At 37.8% G+C, this 21,679-nt stretch overlaps 1 protein-coding gene across 4 annotated transcripts; it reads right to left on the bottom strand.

Annotated features, from left to right (window-relative positions):
* Window positions 1-49: 49 nt before the first annotated feature.
* ciita (class II, major histocompatibility complex, transactivator) lies at window positions 50-18,882 on the bottom strand. 4 transcript variants are annotated; one of them, XM_084407902.1, is made up of 21 exons: window positions 18,712-18,877; window positions 18,450-18,618; window positions 13,498-13,548; window positions 13,338-13,397; window positions 13,197-13,229; window positions 12,933-13,022; window positions 12,783-12,851; window positions 12,370-12,501; window positions 12,177-12,269; window positions 12,027-12,077; window positions 11,463-11,582; window positions 4,351-4,422; window positions 2,590-4,270; window positions 1,849-2,028; window positions 1,671-1,736; window positions 1,482-1,562; window positions 1,318-1,401; window positions 1,105-1,188; window positions 909-992; window positions 631-714; window positions 50-347 (listed from the first exon to the last, which is right to left on the bottom strand). In XM_084407902.1, exons 1-21 carry the CDS (start codon window positions 18,769-18,771, stop codon window positions 272-274), a joined length of 3,420 nt encoding a protein of 1,139 aa, XP_084264028.1. In that variant the 5' UTR covers window positions 18,772-18,877; the 3' UTR covers window positions 50-271. The 4 variants fall into 4 exon arrangements, 3 of the variants coding, with proteins under 3 accessions (XP_084264028.1, XP_084264027.1, XP_084264029.1); XR_014627193.1 differs by having other exon boundaries at window positions 1,849-2,141; window positions 18,450-18,882; XM_084407901.1 differs by having other exon boundaries at window positions 18,450-18,880.
* Between the last annotated feature and the right edge of the window lie 2,797 nt (window positions 18,883-21,679).

Raw genomic sequence — 21,679 nt, 5'->3', positions numbered from 1 at the left:
ATAAATATGTTTGATTTATCTGCAACTGTCACAATCATGAAAACCAAACTCATAGAACTTGTTTATTGTAAAAAAAACAGCAGAACAATAAGTAGCATACATTAAGTGCTGAGAAACAGTATATCCACAAACATTTCAGAAAGTGCAAGTCAGTCACATGTAAAGTAATTTCAGTGAGAAAGTGGAACAACTTTTTGAAGCAGTTTAGTGTGATGAACTAATGGATTGTATAATGAATGGTGCTTTTGTAAAAAAAACATTTTAAAATGTGTCAAAGTGATCTTATCCGTGGATCTTGAAGACGAAGGTGTTCAAAAACTCCATATGGAATGCAGTCATTCCACAGCCTGAGGGAGAAGAAAAAACAAGATCATTTGTATATCATGAAAAGCAGAAAAGCTATAAAATGATGAATAATAATGGACATAATTCATAATCTTAGTGACTGTGGTCAGATTTTAGAGATTAACTTCTGTCTGTCTTCTGGACTGTGTTTCAACTAGCTCAAATGTGATGCTTAGTCTTAGTTAGTAGAGATGCTAGTATCTGAGACCTAATACAAGAAAAAAAAGTTAATGTACTGGCCTATCAGACCAATATCCCAAATGATGTTAAAAATTAGACACTCACTCCAAAGACTTCATTCCATTGCACTTTTTCAGAGCAGCACTGAGCTTTGTAGCTCCGATGTCTGTGAACTTGTTGAACTTTACACTAAAAAGTAAATAAGAAATGCATAGATATAATATAATGTAATAAAATAACATTTCTTACATTTTATTTGAATTGAAGACAATTAGAATAGAACAAAAGAGATACAAAAAGATACTTAAATTACCGAAACTGTTAATTGTTCTTGTTGTTTAAATCTATTTCGAGGATAAACCTTGATTTGGATAAGTACTTACTCCAAGTCCTGCAGGAATTTCATGTCTGGTAAAACCAAAGCCAGGTGTTCAGCTCCACTGTCAGCAATCACATTTCCATACAGGCTAGAAGTGAGGAAAGTGGAATATTGTGTCAAAACAGTGAGGTTTTTATAAACAGTTCCAAAATTCAGGTTTTATTTTATAAGAATATAGTTATTTCCGAGAGTGACTGTACCTGAGGCTCTGTAGAGAAGGAATTGAGGCCAGGGCTTTAGCCAGTTTCTCCACACCGGCATCTCCAATGAAGTTTTGAGACAGACTGGGTGGTGGGAACATTGGTCAGTTCAGTTGTGACACAGATCCTTTACAGGTTATAATCATGAGGAAAATAGAGTCTTCCAGACACTAAATGTGTTATATTTAAGGGCATAAATGTTTCAAAACTTACTTCAGCAATTTCAGACATGCCAAAAACTGTAAAACGCCAGATAGCTTCTCAGCTCCAGAGTCTCCTATTTGGTTTTTCTCAAGACTGAAATAAAAAAAAATAAAAAAAATCTTAACATCTTTTTCTGATCCAACTTGTGACAAAATCCACCACAGAATACTCACTCCAGATGTTGGAGAGACTGCAGAGAAGGTAGGACCTCTATGAGTTTAGGGAAAAGTTCTGGACCATTCTGGACTCCAAGCCTACAAATGCAGAACACACCACCCAATATAAGCAACACTGAATGGATAAAAGGATAAAGTGAAACCGAAATACAGGAGCAGGAAAAGATAAGAGTGAGATTTGCATACTCAAATTCTAGTCTCTGCAGATGCTGGAGTGCTGGTACACCTTCATCCAGTGCAGAAACAAATTCACTGAAAATACAGCCATTTTCCTTATCAACATCATCATTTTATGCCACAACTGGAATTGAAAAACATACAAACAACGATAGTCACTGGAATAAAATTGATGCTGCAGCTGTACCTCATTGGTAACTTCTTCTCTCTGTGAATTCGGACAAGGCCAGGCAGGCTCTCTATGTGATAAACTTGTGTTGCCTTGAATGGGTTCAAGGTGAATTTCTCAATGGCTTTTTTCAGGTTCAGTTCATCGTTGCTTTGATGCAAGACCTCCCATAAGCCAATGGTGTCTGCTGTATGTGCCCTAATGGAAAAACAAATACAATAAAAATACAAATGAAAACCTTTTGCTTAAAGCGCTAATTCACTCAAAACTGACATTTACTCATCCTCATGTTGTTCCAAACATCCTTGCTTCTGTGGAACACAAAGGCAGAAAAGTTTTCGTTGCTGTTTTCCATGGAATTAAAATGAACTTCGAAAAGGTCTTCTAAGAGGATATGAAGTATCATTAAAGTGGTCAATACAACTTGTGTGCCGTTTTTAAAATCTTTCTGACTCAATGAATAACTACTTTCGAAATTCGAAATTTCGAAACGAATTTCAGTCTGATCATCACACAAGCTTTTGTTTGACTTGGAATAGAGAACACGAATCATATAGACTACATTTAAGGTGCTTTTACATCATTTTTGAAGCTTGAAAGCTTCAGTTTTCTGTCATTGTAATTGCATTAGAATAAAAACAATCTTCAACTTTTCTATTTTTGTATTTTCACACACAGGTTGTGGGTGGAGGGTGAATAAATGATGACAATTGTCATTTTTTTATGTGAATTGCTTATTTTAGCAATGCAGTTTCTCACCAGAACGATTTGATACATTTGAGTCCCACAAGCTCTTTCAGGCCACTGATGGGAATGCATGTATCTTGCAGGTTAATGGAGAAGGTCCGCTTCATTGCGCTGGCTTGCCGGAGGAGATGGCATATGACATACACGTCTGAAGGGCAAAGCTGCGCCCCACAGAATGACAGATTGCCAGGCAGGTTTTTTAACAGCAGTTTGGCAAATTTGACTCTGTTGGTCTCATAAACACAATGAAACAGTTCTAATAACCTGGCAGGGACCAAATCTTTAGGCTTCATTCTCTCCAGATGGGCTTCAACTGCCTTTCTTTTGGCCTTTATGTTGATACTGCTGTCCAGGATGCTTCCTCCGTCAGGTGCCTTCTGGAAGACCAATCCAGAGACAAACCTCTGCATCACGTCCTGCGACTCTCCCTGAACCTTTCGTTTCTTCTGCTGGACTATGCAGTTTGCCACTACCATTTTTTCATTCATCTGTTTAGATTGTACCAAGTGCAAAGCGCCCAGGAGGTTCTGAGTGAAGAGGTCTGCAAAGTGGTTTTCTTGGCGTTCAGATGTTTCGTAGGATACAAGTATGCCACTTTTAAGACCGCAGCCCAGCAGCTCTGTTGAACTGCCAGGGTTTGCATGTGTATTGTGATTCTTAAATCCCTCCCATGCCATTTTGCACAATTGTGGGATGTCTGCCTGTTTCTTCTTGCACAATGAGCTGTTTCCAGGAATAGCCAATTGCAGATGTTTGGAGGTCACTCTGAGGTACAAGTCTGTGAGGGTTGAAGGCAAACCAACACCGCGATTGTCTTGGTGCTCGAGCAGGAAGCAGGTAGTCCAACAAAGTAGCGGGTTGGAGCATAAACTGAATATGTAGCTTTGACTCTTAATCTTTTTTAGTGCACTCCCTTGGAGGGAAGAATCCCCAAAATATTTTGATGTATACAACTCGATGTCTTCAGGAGAGAAGCCACCAAGCTCCAAAAGGCTGTCGATTTTTCGCAGCACCTGATTTAAAACGTCTTTAGGCCTTGTGGAGATGAGAATCGTGCAGCCCGAGAGGATTTCCTTTTGGAACAAACCCGAAAACAGCTGCTTGATGGTGTATTTAGTGTCTGTGGGTGATTTAGCAGGGCACTGAAGAAGCCCCTCAAAGTCTTTAATGTGATCAAAGCTGTCAAAGATAATGAGAACTTCATCAGGACAGGACAGAATGTGTTTGAACACAGAATCTGAGTCCTCACAGCGAGGAGATGTAGACAAATCGAACAGTAAACCTTTCAAGCCGTAGTTAGATTGTGTGAGGTCTAAAATTTTAAAGTTCAGCAAAAAAACGAACTGAAATTGAGGCAGGCTGCCGCTCGCCCAGTCCAAGCATAAACGCTGAATGAACGTGGTTTTCCCCACTCCGGCTTTTCCGAGGAGGGCGACAGATTGTTTTGGTCTGGAATCACTGCTACGAAACAACTGACTCCTGTCCAACTTTGCTTTCTTTCGCTCTGAATCACTGAGGATGACCAGTTCTTTTTCTAAGCACTTGTTTGCATTCTTTCCAGATTTGATAAGGAGTTTCCTCTGGATCAGATGCACATCCATGTAGTGTGATTCCATTCCCATTCCCCCACGCATAGTGCAGCAGACATCTCTCATGTGGGACTTTACGTGAAGTATGTAGTTTTTAACACATTCTGTAAAACAAACATTTATCATGTTTCCCACAGTCTAATAAAGTATTCAGGCTTACACAGTGATTAAATAGGTTTCTTACCAGGTGCTTCTGGGCGGATTTTCCTTTCGGTTTTGGAAGGTGGTGAATCAGTGTTTTTTTGTGGGTTTCCTTCTGTAATTCGCAAAACAAACAAGCAATAAATTCTGTCACTATTAATTGACCTACCATACTTGTTTTTTTTTTATTCTTATAATACAACAAGAATAAAATACAAAATAAGGCTAATACAAACTAAATCAGATACATGTACAATATATGTGTACAAACACATTACGATGTCCAGAAATCAATTTCAAAACAATAGTACATTGGGTTTAATTTGTCGTTTAATGAGATCTACTAATATATATTGTTAGTGCAGAGAATTTCCACATGAATAAATCCATACATCCGCGTGCTTTGTGTACTTTAATGGTCTAGTGGTAGAATTTTTGCCGAGCGTGTCAGAGGTTCTTGGTTCTAATCCGCACTTGTATAGTTTTTTTCTTCTTCTCATTAAAACCGAATATCTTCATCAGTGGTTGTATATCAAGCAGGGACACGTTTGTGTGCATTTTGTTTCGTGATTTCACCAAAACGAATAGAGAGTCTCCACAACGGCATAAAGCGATAGATTGAAGCGCTCGTCCGTGTGAAGAGAACACTGTATCTGCGCCACTGATAGCAGCGACAACGAGCACTTTGAGCACTTGATTTAAAAAACAACACATTTCAGCGCTAGATCGCCTCTTCTTTAACAAACAAACGAAATTTATGCTCTGCTAGTAAACTGGTCTTATCCATTATTTTCTTCAGCTGTGTCTCATTAGCCTTGTTATCTCACCCTATAAGCCTTAAGTCACTCTTTGCGAAGTCTTGTAATGCCGAGTTCACACTGCACAATTTTCAAATTGTGTGTGTGGGGGGGGGGACTTCTGGTGAATATTGTGGAAACTAATTGATACATTTAGATAAATATATTTCATACATTATAGCATATTATAATACAACTTATTAGGCCTATATATTTATAGAAAAGCAAAGTAGGCCTAATCAATATACAAGACTGAACCACATAGATGTGAAATATAAAGGCTATCATGATCATTTTGCCAACAATGAACCATGGATTTGTTTACTTTATAATACGTTTTATTTTTAACTTAAACAAATACAAGATTCAAAACTCATCGGCTTAAACTGCATTTGAAGAAAAATAAACACAACAGTATTCATTGTCCCTCACGCATTCCAGCCACGGGTAGTCATTTTCCCATTTCCCCCTGTTGTCACTTGTCGTTTACTTGTTGCTACGATACGTGACTCACAATGACTGAAACGACCTATTAAAAGGGCATTCTCTGATGATGTTCCAAGATGTTAAAAACGCTACGCTGATCATAGACAAACAGGGGGAGAAATTAGTATCTACCGCGCCGTCTGGTTTTTTTTTCTTGTCTTCGTTCATAGTCTGACATATATTAGAAGCTATGTGTCTGTCATGGATTTGCACTGAATTGATTGTCAAAAATACGGAACAAAGTGCGTTCCGTATCAGTTCAATACGGAACAAGACTTTTATGTGTCAAATACGGGACGATTCCGTATTATACGGAACGGTTGGCAACCGGGGTCACTGTTCTTTTCACACTGCACGACTATCTGGGGTAACATTCAGTTGCTGCTGTGTGCACACTGTGTGCACGATAGATCGACGACAGGAGGTTTTCACACTGCATGACTTTACAAAAGAAAGACCTTCTGTCTGGTCAGCAAACTACATTTCACAACCAAACACACGCGAGAAGTGATAAGGAAATAACGGAAGATCACGCGTTCTCGCGCAAGACTGAAACTGTTATTTAAAAAATGACAGCCTGCAAGAAGATTGCGATCCAAATTGTCTGTGCGCTGATTTACAGCGAAAAAGGAGAGGGAAAAAAAGATTATGCAGGAGGAAATGGTTGGGGGGATGAGGGGAGCAAGGATTGTGTGTTCTGCAAAGAGAGTTGGGGGTAAATAAATAAAATAAAGCGATTCTCTCAGATCGCGTCTGATAATTCACACTGCGTGATTGTCACTCACGTGAACGAGCACCGATTTGCCAATGATTTCGAGCATTTGTAGGCGATCTCACAAAACCTGTCAGCGAGCGAAAATAGGGCTACATAAGTGGTGGTCACACTGCATTTATGAGCGCTCTGTCTTAGGTTTCTCATCTTTATTAGTGATGAAGAAATTAAGCTTTGCGAAGCACCAAGGCTTTCCCCCTCAACTGTATCGTAAAATGGTTCATTACTCAAAGCTTTTTAACGTGATGCACACTAACGACATCTTCAAATGGTGTAAAAGCTGCCTTTGCGTCCCAGACGACCCAGAATTCTTTTTTTTTATTCTTTCATATAATAAATCAGTTTGTGCTACAGAATCCATACAAGGCAATACATGGATTTAGTCTACCTAAATAATAGTAACAGTGAAGTACAGTGTTGTACTGTAGCAGTTTTAATGAATCTGCTTTAACACATGCAGCCTTATTCATAAGCTTTTGCCTTGATCTAAACCTATGAGTTCATAGGCAATGCTCATGAAGAGGAATATATAGAGCACTTTTTTTTTTTTTGTGCAATGGTCAGTCAGCCTGACGTCGTCATACTCAGATTCTTGTCTGAATGTGGTTATGGGGCGTGTTTCAACCTATGGTTTCAACCAAACCAGAAAAGAAAATGCCTCTGCCTCTGAAACTATGCTCTGCTGCACTCAATTCGCTCCGTGCACAAAATGGCGACCGTTGACGTTTCGAACTTGAGTGTGTGGGCCAGTACTTCCGGTGATCTGACAGCGAGAGCGGGAGGCAGCGAGAGCGAGAGACAACAGCGACCGAGTTCCCCATTACCACAGCGATATTTTTCACAATGAGTGTTTTTAGGATTCAAGAGAGGTGACTTGCCCGACCAAATTTTTAAATGCATATCATTTTCAGTGTATTTCACCTGTGCGTTTCTATACTGTAGGTACCACAAACAATTTAATATGGGTAAGTTTGTGTATATTTTACACGTAGTACAATACTGTATGTGCTGCATATAAACACCAGACAGATAATGATTTATTAAACAGATGGTCTTACTCATCTCACTTGCGCAAAATAAATGCAGTAATAGAAAGCATAGAAACGCACAGGTGAAATACACTGAAAATGGTTAATTTAAAAATGTGGTCGGGTTGAAGTCATCCCTCCGGATCTTCTGTATCCACTCAGCCCGTACCGCAGCGTCAACGGGGAATGCATGAAAGCTGACTTCTCTGTTATAACGTGACGAAACTGTACATAACGGCACACAACAATGAAGTGCTGAGGCGGTCACCCTCTGAAAGGCAAGTCACCTCTCTTGAATCCTAAAAACACTCATTGTGAAAAATATCGCTGTGGTAATGGAACTCGGTCGCTGTCTATCTAGGATAGACCTACAACCAATCAGAGCAACGGAGTAAGTGACGCAGGGGCGTAGAATTTAGTAGGGACGTGTCCCTACCTTTACAGTCTGGTCCCTACCAATATCCAATGACCACTGATTTGTCCCTTGCAATAATTTAGATTTTTTTTTTCATATTTATATAAAACGAATTTTATATATAAATTAAAATATGTGTAGGCTATTATAAAACCACTCGAGCGTTCTGTGAAAAAGGCGCAATTCCTGGTACACAAATGGTTTATAGATCTCATAGAAGTCCCGCCTCGCGAACCCACATCGCTAATCCGATTGGCTTTGCTTTTTTTGCTTGTGAGAGGCTGTAATTTTGTTGTGAGAAGCGGCAAAATTCCTCAGAAACCTAGATGCGGTAAGTGAGGGAGAAATCAATAGCTCTGTGAACAAAAATACGGGACAAATCGCGTCAAATATTGATTCTGGGACAGTGCAGTTTTTTTCAATGTATGATAATCGCGGGATAAGTAGCAAACCCAAACTGTGCGTGTGTGTCTGTCTGTCTTTCTGTCTCTCTCTGTATGTCTTGGTAAACCCTTGTGGGTGTAAAATGCCCCACAACAATGATGGCAATATCCATAAGGACAAGGATTTTTTTATCCACATGAGGAAAACAGCGTAGGCCTATCAATTATCTAAGTGATGTTTTTTGAAAATGCAAAAAGTTTTCTGTGATGGTAGGGTTCGTGTAGACTTTTTTACAGTGTGTAGGCTACAGTATAAAAAATGTGTGTGTGTGTGTGTGTGTGTACACTTTGTGATGGACACTCACAGTGAAAGATCATGACAACAGGCTATTTTATATGTGCTTGCTATTTAAAAAGATGTAACGTTATATCAAGTTGAAACCCAGTCTTATCAGCTGAGGCTGAAAGAAGTTTCAGTGCTCTTAGGAGACTGAAAACATGGCTCAGATCAACAATGGCACAAGTGAGACTTAACAGTATTGCTGTGTGCCAAGTCCACCAGGACAAACTGGACAAAGTTGATGTCAAAAAATATGCCAACAGTTCATTTCTGTTAATGACAGACGTAGACATGTGTTTGGCTACTTCAAATAGTAACAAGACAGTAGACACAAAGTTAAGTGAAGTTAAGTCTCTGTTAAACTGCCTCCTTGTCTTTATTTGTTACCTGTAACATTATAGAATTAATTATTGCATTACACTATAAGCGGAGTTAATAAGTCTGTCAAACTGCCTCCTTGTCATTATTTGTTATACCTGTAACATTACAGAATTAATTAATTAACATATTCAGTGTTCAATTAACAGGTCAATGTAGACTAAAAACCTTAATACATGATCCTATTAATTTCCTGAAGCCTCAGCTTCCGGGGATGTCCCCACCAATCTCAAAATCAAACCTACGCCTCTGCGACGTATGCTCTTCATTCACCTTTCCGATCGACAAATGTCTTGATCGCGTTTCTCTGTTCCTCTTTTAAAATGAATGCGCTGTCGATATCTTCTATAACAGACGCGATGGCGGAATCTACACATCTCAATTCTCCAGCGGCAGTCATCTGTGTTGTAAACGAATTCAACCCAAGCGCTCTTTAGGGACGTGGATGATTACTGTTGATCATCTGCCCATCATCGTATGAAGCCTGCTCTGACCATTTGATTGGACCGAACAGCTCTGGTTCGAGCATAGTTGCTCCACAACCATAGACATCATAAATACATAGACGCAGCATCGTACATCAATGGCGCCGCCATATTGCGGAGGTCAACTTTTCCATAACTCTCATAACGGAAATTGAGAAAAATGCCTGCTTTATGTGCTGCTTATTGGGGGCTGTACAAATCGCCGCATAATTGAAGACAGGTCTCGGGGAATCACCTTTCACAAGCAAGTCTGAACATTTGTTTCTGGTTGTATTTGGTCATTATATAATTAGTAATAGTCAGTCAGTCTGACTTATTTAGCTAGCGATGTCGCAAGTTAACTTAGCTGTGAGAGTTGAAATATGAGTTGACATGATTTATATTAAAGTTTTAGCTTATATTAGGCTATATTTTATAATATAAAGTGAATTTCCTGAAATCTAAATATTCATCTATATTTTCTTAAAACCGACTTTTATGACAAGTACTCGTTTCGGGTAAGTTAGGTAACGTTAACATTACTAGTCACTATTTCATTTATTATTTTTATTTTCAGAGGAGAAAGGCCGCGAAATTTAAAAATACTACAGTTATTGTGTCACGAAATGTAGTTTTAAGAGTTTTTCAGTCGAGAATGTAGTTGTTTAAAGTTCAAATCTGTGGTTTATTTATAAAGATAGCGCCTATTTAAAAAAATGTATCTTGTGAGATCCATGCGATCACCGGGCGCTCAGCGCTCATGTGCCCCGCCTGGAACAACCTTACCTCGTCTAGTGCTTTAATAGCCGCTGGCTCTGATGTCTCTAGTCTCGTGGTTAAACATGACATATAATTCGTCTTGTGTAGGCTATATCTAACGGGCGATCTTTGGTCTCAATCTATAATTTATTCCCTGGCAAATCGTTTTGGCTGAGGGCAAAGTGAAGTTTCATAACTATTTCAGTTATAACGTTTTATAAGGCTATTTAACGTTAACGTTGTAGCCTGCTGAATGTTTGACTGAATCGTTTACTTATTTCTTGACTCGTTTAGCTTCTTATACCTTTAGGCTACTTATACTTTTATAATGGCTATTGATCAATAAAACTGAAATTTAACAAAAAGAGACAGTGTTGTGTCATTTTATTTTATATAGCCTATGTAAGAATATTTTAAAATAAATAAAATATTTTATATATACACATACATTTAGGCCTACATAAAATAAAAATGACACAACCCTCTCTTTTTGTTAAATGTCAGTTTAATGATCAATATTATAATGTTTCATATTTTTTTCATATTGTCTATATTATTCTGCAATTGATATTACATTGTATTTGCTGTTATTATTATTGTTATTATAATATTATACAACTTGCGATTATCAATCTATTATAGTTATGCTGTTAAATTATTGTACTATTCACTAGTCACTATTTAACTTATTTTTTATTGTTTATATTCTGTAATTGATATTTCATATTCTATTGCTATTATAATAGTATTATGTATAAACTGTATACTATTATCAATATTATTGTACTTATGATATTATATAATTATACTATTCATTACTATTTTATTTGCTGTATACTGTTTGTTTATTTTATTGAAATCAAAGGATTTATTGACTGAAATCGGTTGATAAAAGTAAACATTATTTTTGTTTTTATCCAGAGAAACCGCTGCTCACCCATTTACTTGCATTTGTTTACAGCGCAGTCTTGCACTCAGCAATATGGCAGAGGTGTTGACATATTGCAGCAACATTCCAAAGCTGCCAAAAGGGAGTCTATGTATTTATTAAGTCCACAACGGATCAAGTCCAGACCGAACTTCCTGACCTCAAATGATGTGGGCGGGGCTAAGTTCGGCTGGCATCCAGGCTAAAGGTAAATTGGAGTTCTTTAGAACTGAGGATTACCGGTATACATAAATTGAGCATGCCCAAAACTACCCGTGTAAATATTTATCTGTATTCATATTTATTCTTGTCAAAGAAGCAAATGACTCCGCTATTTTTGAAACAGAATATGAAGCAGTAACCAAGCACAGACACACATTTTCTGTCCTCAAACCCTGAACTCACCTTTTATAGGAGAGAGTGTGTCTACAGATACTGATGGCAAACTCTTGCATGCACGGTCTGAGGATGAGCCGACTGGGAGTACTGAAACCGTGAGCTCTGGTGGGGCAACTGTGCCATCAGCTAGAAAAGAAAGAATTTTGTTACTACACACCACAGTATCGCTAAAAACAAATCTGACTCGATGTCCGATCAAAAATAGAACTACCACAATGACCAAAATATCCAAACTCACAATATCCCACTCTAATTCCTAAAATACATATTTTAATATGTATAAAATACAAATCAGTATATAGGAGTAATCATAAACAGTCTATTTTTGTACCCTACCAGTGGCCCTCCCTCACAAAACTCATCATCTAGCATAGTTTTATCATTGGTAGAATGTAAAATGTGTAATATATTTTAATACAAGCATTTCAGTCAAATACAGTTCATGCACATTTATCATTTTATCCACGTCAGCAGTCTAAAAGTAGCCCACCTCCACAGGAAAACTGCAGACTTGACAACCCATGCCAAAGAGGCTTAATTATCCATGAGACAACATCTTTTTTAACTTACCAGGTGAAAGTGGAAGTATCTGAGTGCCTGGACTCACATGTTGGGGCGACACTGCATAGATTGGATGTGAAAGGAGAGATAAAGTGAATAAAAGAATTAAAGAGCATACAGGCACATGCAGTCGTTTGATGACGATAGCAGTTGACTCACCAAGCACATACGTGGGCCATGTCGGAACCACAGTGCCGATCAGAGGGGGCGTAAAAGGGCAGATGTTCTGGATGAACTGTAGTGCTGAACCACCTGAGTGATCCAAAGAGTCATGGTCAATGTTCAAAGCCTAGGCCTAGTTTTTTTTAAATGCATGTACAATATGAAAATAAAAAAACCCTACAAAACTCACCACTAGAGGGCAGAGGAAGGGGTCTGAATGGAATACGTAAAACATTCTGGAATGTGTTTGAACTCAACTGGAAACTACCCTGTGTTATGGCGGGCGTCTTTCCTCTTGAGGGGCTTTCAGAGAACGCTTTTGCTGTAACGAAGACATGCTTTTGGTTTGCATCATTGTTTCATTTGTGGTTTCATTGCCACTGAGAGCTGCATTTATAACAAATATGTTTCCTTTCTTTTATTAATAAGTATAGAGTTCTAAAAACAATATATACACACACAAATTGTGTTACTTAAAACAGAAGTAAAAAAAAAAAAAAAAATGTAAAACTAGTTTGGGAGTTATATAATAATTCAACACTTCTGGTTCTGACCATTAAACCATTACAATGCTACAATGCTACATTGTGATGTTTGAATTACCTTTTTTGTTGCGTTTGTACAAGGGTTTGCCATCAGTATCTGTGCGGGTTTTGTTTGAAGGTGAATCAGCTATCAATAGAAAACATACCTCTTACTTACTAATTTCAATACAGGTATTTCATATGAGAACATAAGAGAAAATAACATTACCTTTTCGCTTTCTTGAGCTTTTGTTTGTCAAAGAAGCATTTTCTTGACCAAGTGTTTGGCTAGGTTGTGTGCAAATTGTGTCAGGGTCAACTGTTGTTTGTAAAGCAGATGTGAAAGACATTACAAAATGTATTTAACTTTATTTTCGAATAAAACAGTGTGATGCAAATGCATTAACAAACATGCATTGGTTCCCCTTCAATTCCAAAAATATTATTTAAAAATATTATTCTATTCAAACAATATTATGTTAGGGAGTCTTACATAGAAAACTGAGGTTTTCAAGGAAGTTGGGATCTGCCAAGACAAGGAAGGAAATTATTTATAGCCTTCATGTAGACATAAGGCATACAGCTTTTAAGTAACGAATTGCACAATTAAATGGGGGTAATGTGTGAAACTGACCAAAAAAAGCTTCTTCGGATTCACTCTGAATGGACTCAAGATATTCTAAGAGGACATTATCTGTGAAAAAAAAAGGGAAATCTCATTTGAAAACAACTCAAATGCCAAATAGGGATACATTTGTTTACCACGTTAAAATAACTGTATCTCGGCTACTCACCAGGTAAGAGTTCAGACATTGGGTCTGAGACAATATTTTGCAATTCAGCATCTGTTGTAACACAGTGACAAATTATATTACATATTTTTAATCATGCCATAAATATGTCGTTACAATTTCCTGAGGTAGCCTAAAACTAGTAGCGTGGACGCGCAAGATGCTGGGCATGAAGCGCGCGCTTTCCGCAAAAAAATAAATAACTGCGAGGGGGAAAACCCGTTTCAGATATATAAATATTTGTCTGACGTTTCAAATTATTCATTTCTTTTGTAATAAAAATGACTGGTTTTATGGAGCAAAGTAAAATAAGTACGACGCAAAACGCATTACATTATTTAACTGTAGTCTATAATAAATGAAAATCATTTAACTTTACCTGTTCCACTGATACAGTCCATGTTTACTCAGAATTATTTTTCCATTACATTAAAGTTGTGAAGAAAATCAGCCTTATTGCGCACGACGTGTCCTCAGATTACACCGAGGTAAGGCATAGTCTGGCAAACACCAAAACAGGCTGCACTGTCTCTGCACACTTTTACTTTCAGTATGTGTGAGAGGCTGGTTTGGTTAGGCAGAAACCCAAACTCACCTCCCTCTGTCGTTTAGAAAATCTGTTCATTCTGCGTGCATGGTGTTTAAATGCAAATTTGATGATGATGATGATAATGATATATAATGTCTACTGAATTATTTTACTGTCATGTGTTTTACCCTGATGGTGATCTGTCTTTAGAAGTAATCATGTGACCTTACATTGCATCAACTGTGTTAATATTAGTATATTTTACAGTAACAAACACGTTAAAAGAGGTTTATGTATTAACATTATATAATTTAATGACGCGCGGTAAGGAACTCTAAAAAGCTGAAAAAACTCAATCACTACGTATACTCAATACGTTATGAGCCTGGCACTCCTATGTGGTAATGCTCCACCCTGGAGTGGCAGGTATTTTCCATTGTCTCTTGTGACCTTTTCTTTTTTTTTTCGTCACACACACACACTGGTCTTTATAAAACACCTGTTTATGCCATGATTTCCGAAAACCTGTTGAATGTCTGTGAATGCCAAAAAACCCTCTGCAAATTCTGCCATTTACAGTGAAGTTCCCAGCTCCAAAACAAAAGATACCAAACATCTCATGCCACCCTCCTCGTAAAATGAAAGCACACAGACTGGTATGACAACTTTGTTTGCTTTGGTTTTTTTTTTTTTTATCAGTACTGCCCATAATAGAAACTGTCACACAATAGAAGCCGTCTCACAGACTTGCCTGGTTTGCAGGTGATACCATATCTTACAGTACAATGTCTCACAGTCAACTCATATTGTATATTGAAGAAGGACATCTAAAATGATGTATTACAGTGGCTTCTTTGGGTTGAATTCTGACATCTTTCGGAGTTATTTTTAATCAGCATGCCACACATAACAGCTTGCTTAGAAAGCAACTGTGAGAGATCTAGTTACAGGTGCATCCTGTCAAGCAGTATTACTGTTGCAACACTACAGCATAGAACCTTAACGGGTTCTGTCAGACAGTTCATAGAACCTTTTAGGGGTTCCCATCATGGGATTATACAATCTTTGTCATTATACAGAACCATTTTGGCATGAATTGTTCTTTACATTTTAGTCAAGAATCCTATGGTTCTATTTAGAACCCCATTGATACTTTTCTTTTGAGTGTAAATGTGGTCAGTATTTAAATATAGAACTAGTATCCTGCAATGTTGTTTTAAATGTTTATTCACACCCTCCTGTAGCATTGCTACTGTACTCAAAACTGTAAGACATTTGATGCATTTAATACAGTCTTTGCAAGAACTGCAAAAATCGAACCTTTCATTGAAGTAAAAGAATTGAAATTGGGGGGTAAATCACATTATGTAATATGTAGACACGTTGGCCACAATTATTGGCACCCCTAGATTTGTTTTATGAGTAAAATATCTCTGCAGTATATTCCCATTCATATTTACATTATTTAGCACACCAGGGTGCCTAGGAACATGAAACTTTTGTCTAGCTATGACTTCTTGTTTTACAGGAGTATAAATATGAGGAAACACAAAGGCCAAAATACCCTAATCATTCATCACAATGAGTAAAACCAAAGAATACAGTTCTGATGTGCAGCAAAAAAAACATTCACATTTCCACCATCAGGGAAATAAGAAGTTCCAATCAACTAAACATGTTACGAATCTGCCAGGAAGAGGACGCGAGTCTATATTGTCTTAATGCACGGCGAGGAGGGAAGTTGAGTGGCCAAAGACTCTTCAAGGGTCACATAATAATATAATATAATATAATAATAATAATAATAATAATAATAAACGGCACCCACTCTCAGAAAAAAAGGTACAAAAGCTGTCACTGTGGCGGTACATTTTCAAAAGGTACACCTTTGTACCTAAAGAGTGCATATAAGTCCCTCAAAGGTACATATTGGTACCAAACGTGTACATATTAGTACCTAAGTGGTACATATTAGAACCCTTTTGAAGGGTACTGTCCCAGTGACAGCTTTTGTACCTTTTTTTCTGAGAGTGTACATCACCACTTGTTGTTTGGGAGGGTTTCAAGAAAAATCCTCTTTGTTCATCCAAAAACAAACTCCAGCATATTCAGTTGTCAGACACGACAGGAACTTCAAAAGGGACCGGATTCTATGGTCAGGTGAAACAAAACAAAAAAAGAGCTTTTTGGGGGTGATAAAAAGTACCCCATGCCCACGGTTAAATACACGGCTGGATCTTCAATGTTGTGGGCCTTTTTTTTTTTTTTTTTTTGCTGGAGGTCCTGGACATCTTGTTCAGATACATGGTATCATGGATTCAAGCAAATACCAACAGATAAAAAAAAATCTAAACCTGACGGCCTCTGCTAGAAATCTTATGTGTCGTGGTTGGATCTTCCATCAGGACAACGATCCAAAACAAACATCAAAAATCCACGCCAGCGAGCGCGTTGGGCCGTTTAGTGAAACTGACACATATGTAATGGCAGATGAAGTAAAACTGCAAATCTTCATTATGAGTCCTAATCATAAATACAGTGCATGTTCACAATGAAAGTTTAAATAAATAAAATAATGATTTAAACTATATAGCCTACTTCTGATATAAACATTTAGATTAAATGGCACTCATTAATGGAGTTAAACACTTAAATTACATGAAATCATTACTGAGAAGTTACAAAAAAAATTATATTCAATAAACAGAAATATTTGTAGTGGATGCGATGCTTTTGAACACTTTTCCTGTGGGATGCTGTGCATAATAATAAATAATGCCTATTTCTGTTTCCATTAAAAATATAAATCAATTAAAAATACTATTTGGCCAGTGGAAAAGATTGAGAAAAACTTTCTCTGACATGTATTTTATATTATATTATATTATATTATTTATTTATTTATTCAAAAACAAGGCAAGGATAGGCTACTAAATGATTTTTTAGAAAAGTAATCTGACGGCACGCATCTCATATTTTCCTAATGTCTTGTACCGTTAAATATGGCATCACGTGGATGAGAATGCATATGCAAGTGATATGCAGATGAGGATATGCATAGAAAAACGAGGCGTTGTGAGCTCCGTATATGGTTGTTTCGGGGAAGAGACGCATGGTTTTACTTTTGTGTGTGTACGCAAAATATAGCTTTTGTGCGTAAGCACACTTCTAGGACGAAAACCACGGAAAGTTATAGGCTACATGAGGCCCCCCCCCCGGAGAGATATGGAGGAGTGGCCTATGGTCTCTGATCTCTTGTCAGGTGTTCTCCAAACTCATCAGGCATTATAGGAGAAGACTCAGAGCTGTTATCTTGACAAAAGGAGGTTGCAAAAAGTATTTAATAAAAGGGTGCCTGCCAATTATTGTGGCCTACGAGTTTTAAAGAAAAACAGTTATTTCATAATGTGATTTACACTCCACTTTCAATTATTTTACTTCAATGAAAGGTTCGATTTTTTGCGGACTTTTTGAATGAAAGATCAAAAGGATAAACTGATGATCAAAATGATAAAAAGTTGTCAAAATGCAGATTTATTTTTGAGCCATCTTTGATCATATTTACCGGGGGTGCCAATAATTTTGACCACAACTGTAATCAGGATGAATCTGTGCTGAGACTGGGTCAAGTCTTATGCAGCATTGTGGAGAAAAAGGGCCCATCATGTGATTGAGAAATGTATCTAAGAAAATGATAAACATTTTTGTTAAATCGTTTTTTTTAAGTAAGTTTTCCATGGCAGGGTTATGTAAAAGACCATGTTTGCTTAATATTGCTATAATACACATTAAAATACATATCATGCATGGTAAAATAAACAAAACAAATTAAAACAGATTTTGTCTTAGTATTGGCCGTGAATTATTCAATGAAGCATTTCGCCCCGAAAATTGCAGATGTAGGGTAAAGTGTTAAACGCTCCGGGGTAAGCTATGTCAGCGACTCAACCATAGTTATAGTAAGTTCTTCATCCAAATACTAATTGCAAAAGCAAATAATAATAAAAAAAAAAAAAAAACGATTACATCGTTCTCATTTTAAATATGGGGGCCAAATTTCTTCGAAGAATCAGAGAATCTTCTTCTGGCTGGTTCATGAACATATGTAAGAAAATGTAAATAATGTGCAGCAAAATAAGATGTTGATAGGGAATTAATCCATAATGACTCTTTATTAGTTGCTGATGTGGCAATCATTAATGGTTTAGTGAGTCATACATTAACTCACGATCATCTGTTCATAGCATGAATTAGTACAAATTAATTGTAAAGTGTTACCAAACCTTTTTATAAAGAAAGTTTTGTGCAATTGAAAAGTTCCATGAATCTTCGTAGAGCAATTAATGCCATTAAAGTAAAAGAAACGTTATAAACAATAGGTAACAAAAAAGGGAAATAAAAAGAACATTTAAAGACGTTAACTCACCAGAAGGAACAAAATCGTCCAGTTTTCTGAGTGCTGAATCCAGGATGCCTTGGCTGATGTCCCAGTTTTGCCAGATAGGTAAAGAGAGTCTTCTGGCCAGATATTCTCCATCATTACAAACGACTTCACACAAGCACTGCTCTTCAACTTCTCCATCCTTGTAGAGAGACTGGTAATACGTTGTAGAAAAGACGCTGGCCTCGTGCAGTTCTCTGAGAAGATTGTGTACTAGGCCAGGGCTAACCTGTAAAGCTTTTCTCACCTGAAACAACACATCCTCAAAGGGAACCATGACTGGACAGCAGCTGACAGATCCTCTCATTTCAATGCTTTATTTCCTCCTTGCTATACACATGCTAAATTATCTGTGCTTTGTTCCTGGATAAAAAAATCTGGTAAAACCCACAACAGATTCCATTTGTCTGCTTTGTATTACACTGTGTTTAAGGACAACCAGTTTTACCCAGGTCAGGTGAGGACAGTTTCACATGTACTTTTTCCACAAGAAAACTAATGTTGCTGACAGTGCATGGACAAATCAAGAGACCACATCTCCATCTCACTTCTCTTTTGTTACTAGGAATTTATATGGAAGAGATTCAATGTATACATGCCAGAAAAAGAAATGTGTTCCCTTCTATATACTAAATATATATATTTTATATGCATCTGAGAAATTGCAGGCAGTATACAGTATACAAGAATAAAGGTTCCGGAAGGGGTTTTTCGTAGAGATGCCGTAGTACAACCATTTTGGTTCCCCCAAAGAACCATTCTGTTTATTTTCCGTACTGTGAAGAATATTTCAATATTCTTAAGAACTTTTCCCACTGTAAACATTGTGTGCAATGGAAAAGATCCATGGATGTTAAAGGTTCTCCATGTAAACATCAAAGCCAATAAGGAGCCTTTATTATGGAAGTAGGAAAGCACCAACGCACAACCGAATGCAATATTTGTGTAACACCTGTCTACTGTGGTCAGTTTATGAAGGCAGCATACGGTAGATATGTTGTTCTCCAATTATGATACCCCACGATCCTTTGTGTGCAGTTTAGTGGTTGGTGTAAAGAGCACAAATGGCATGTGATGAAGCAAATGAAAAGTGCAACCGTATAAATGCCAGTTATTTCACCCAAAATGGCAGATGCTTCGGGGTAAGCTGTGCCAGTGGCTAGTCAGTGATAGTTATTGCATCCAAATACAAACAGAAATACTACTGCTTCGTGCTAAAGGCAGCAGCCGTAAGCTAGCCTGGCTCCGCCCTCCAACGTACTTCCGCTCAATTTCATTTTCCTTCAGTAACTCCGTCTGGGATTGTGGTGTATTCTTTGGTTTTCTCCGATCAATTTTCAACCGGTCCAATCAGCGAACAGAGGGAGTGGCTGAGAACGATGACGTTGAGATCGTGCGCTAGTTTGAGTTGACATACGTCACGACCAAACGTTAGCAATTGGTTATGGCAGATCCAGAGTGACTCCGGTCAGATCCAATAGTTTTAAACTTCAGCAGAGTACCCGCCTACAAGGAAGTTAACGCTTGTCAATGGAGAGAGGCCAGACTCTCTGTACAAATGAAATGTACGCGAGTCTGGTAGAACCAGGCTAGCCGTAAGCAGCTGTCACACTAGACTTTGAGCACGTGAAATGTCTACAGACACCACAACAATCGTGATCTGGAAACATAATTTAAAGGAGTCATAATGTAGAAATTTCACTTTTCCACGAGAATCAATGTATGTTATGATTGCATAATGATTATACACTGGCCGGGAAGCCGATATTTAAAAGTGAAGCGTTTGTTTACCTCGGGGTTTGTAAAATAGGCCACGTGCACGCGCACGAAAAAACGAGATTTTGATTTCTTCCCCTTCTTGACGTCAAGACGGGGGAGGATATACCAAATATGGACACTGCAAACCTATGCCGCGGGAAGCCCGCCCCTCTCCCCCTCAGATTCAGTTTAGTTGACTCGAGAAAGATGGAGAAATCGAGTGCACACCTGAGATGCTCTGTGGGTGACTGCCACAAACAACATGCAAATGTGTTTTATCTACCAAAAACGGACGAAACTATCAGGGAACAGTGGATGAAATTCATTTTTAATGACGCTGTCCCAACAACTCTTTCAAGTGGCGTATCGTTAGGTGTGTGTGCTAAACATTTTACACCGGAATCTTTTACAAATTTGGGGCAGTATCAGGCGAACTTGGCCTCGAAGCACCGTTTGGGAAAAGGTGCCATCCCAACCATCAGGGACTTGCCAGAAATTGAAAAGGTAAAACTGTGTTTTTATTGCTCTACTGTGGTTAACAAATAGCAGCTAACTGCTAATGCGGCTATTGTATGTAACGTTACCTTCGAGGTAAACACGGGGAATGGACTCTACGAATGCTAGCCACATCTTTCCACTTTGTTTTACACTAGCAGCTACAGTAGTGACGGTACAGGAGTCCATGCTCAGTGGCTAAAACTGTTTAAATGCAAGTATGAAAACAATATACCACTAAACATTATTAGCCAAACTCATGCAAAACATGCAGTTTGAAAATAGCTTTCAGTTAGTGGGGCTTCTGTAAGAATGTATCTGGCAATGGTGTATTTTTTCTTTTTTCTTTGGTTGGGATTACAATTTCACTAACAATAAGTACCGTCACATTTATTGAGCTATTGCAGTATTTTGTCTATGTTTTTGTACCGCTTGGAAGTAGTAAAATACATTCCTGCAACCAATCAACGCGCTCCTCATTTGCATTATTATAATGACCGTCCACGACAGCCAAAACATCGCATCAGATCTCGCGAGACAATAATGCCTTTAGAAATAAGGGTCTGAGGGGCTCTGTGTTGATTTTTTTTCCACTTTTCTTTTTTAGAAGTGCCTAAAATACTATAATAGAGCATTTGGGTATCCAAGGTAACACAACATTATGACTCCTTTAACATAATACATTCAAAATGTAAAAATATACAATCTACTCCATTTTGAAGCAACGCTGCAATCCTACAGATTTAAAGTTTGTGTTCTTTTAAAATCAGCTAAGTGGTCACAGCGTGACATATCAATCTTCTATTGGGCTTACGCCTTCAAACAAAAACAAATTTGCAATGCAGAATTGACCAAACTCTGAAATGCAGCGAAATTGGCATGAGCTTGCATTTCCTGTCTCTTGCATTCACAATTTTCCGTATGGAAAGGAAATCAATGAGCTTTTTGCAGGCCAAGCGCAA

Source organism: Rutilus rutilus, assembly GCF_951802725.1.
Source record: "Rutilus rutilus genome assembly, chromosome: 1".
Lineage (NCBI taxonomy): Eukaryota > Metazoa > Chordata > Actinopteri > Cypriniformes > Leuciscidae > Rutilus > Rutilus rutilus.
The sequence above is the reverse complement of the archived record's forward strand: the minus strand, read 5'-3'. Positions and strand labels throughout refer to the sequence as shown.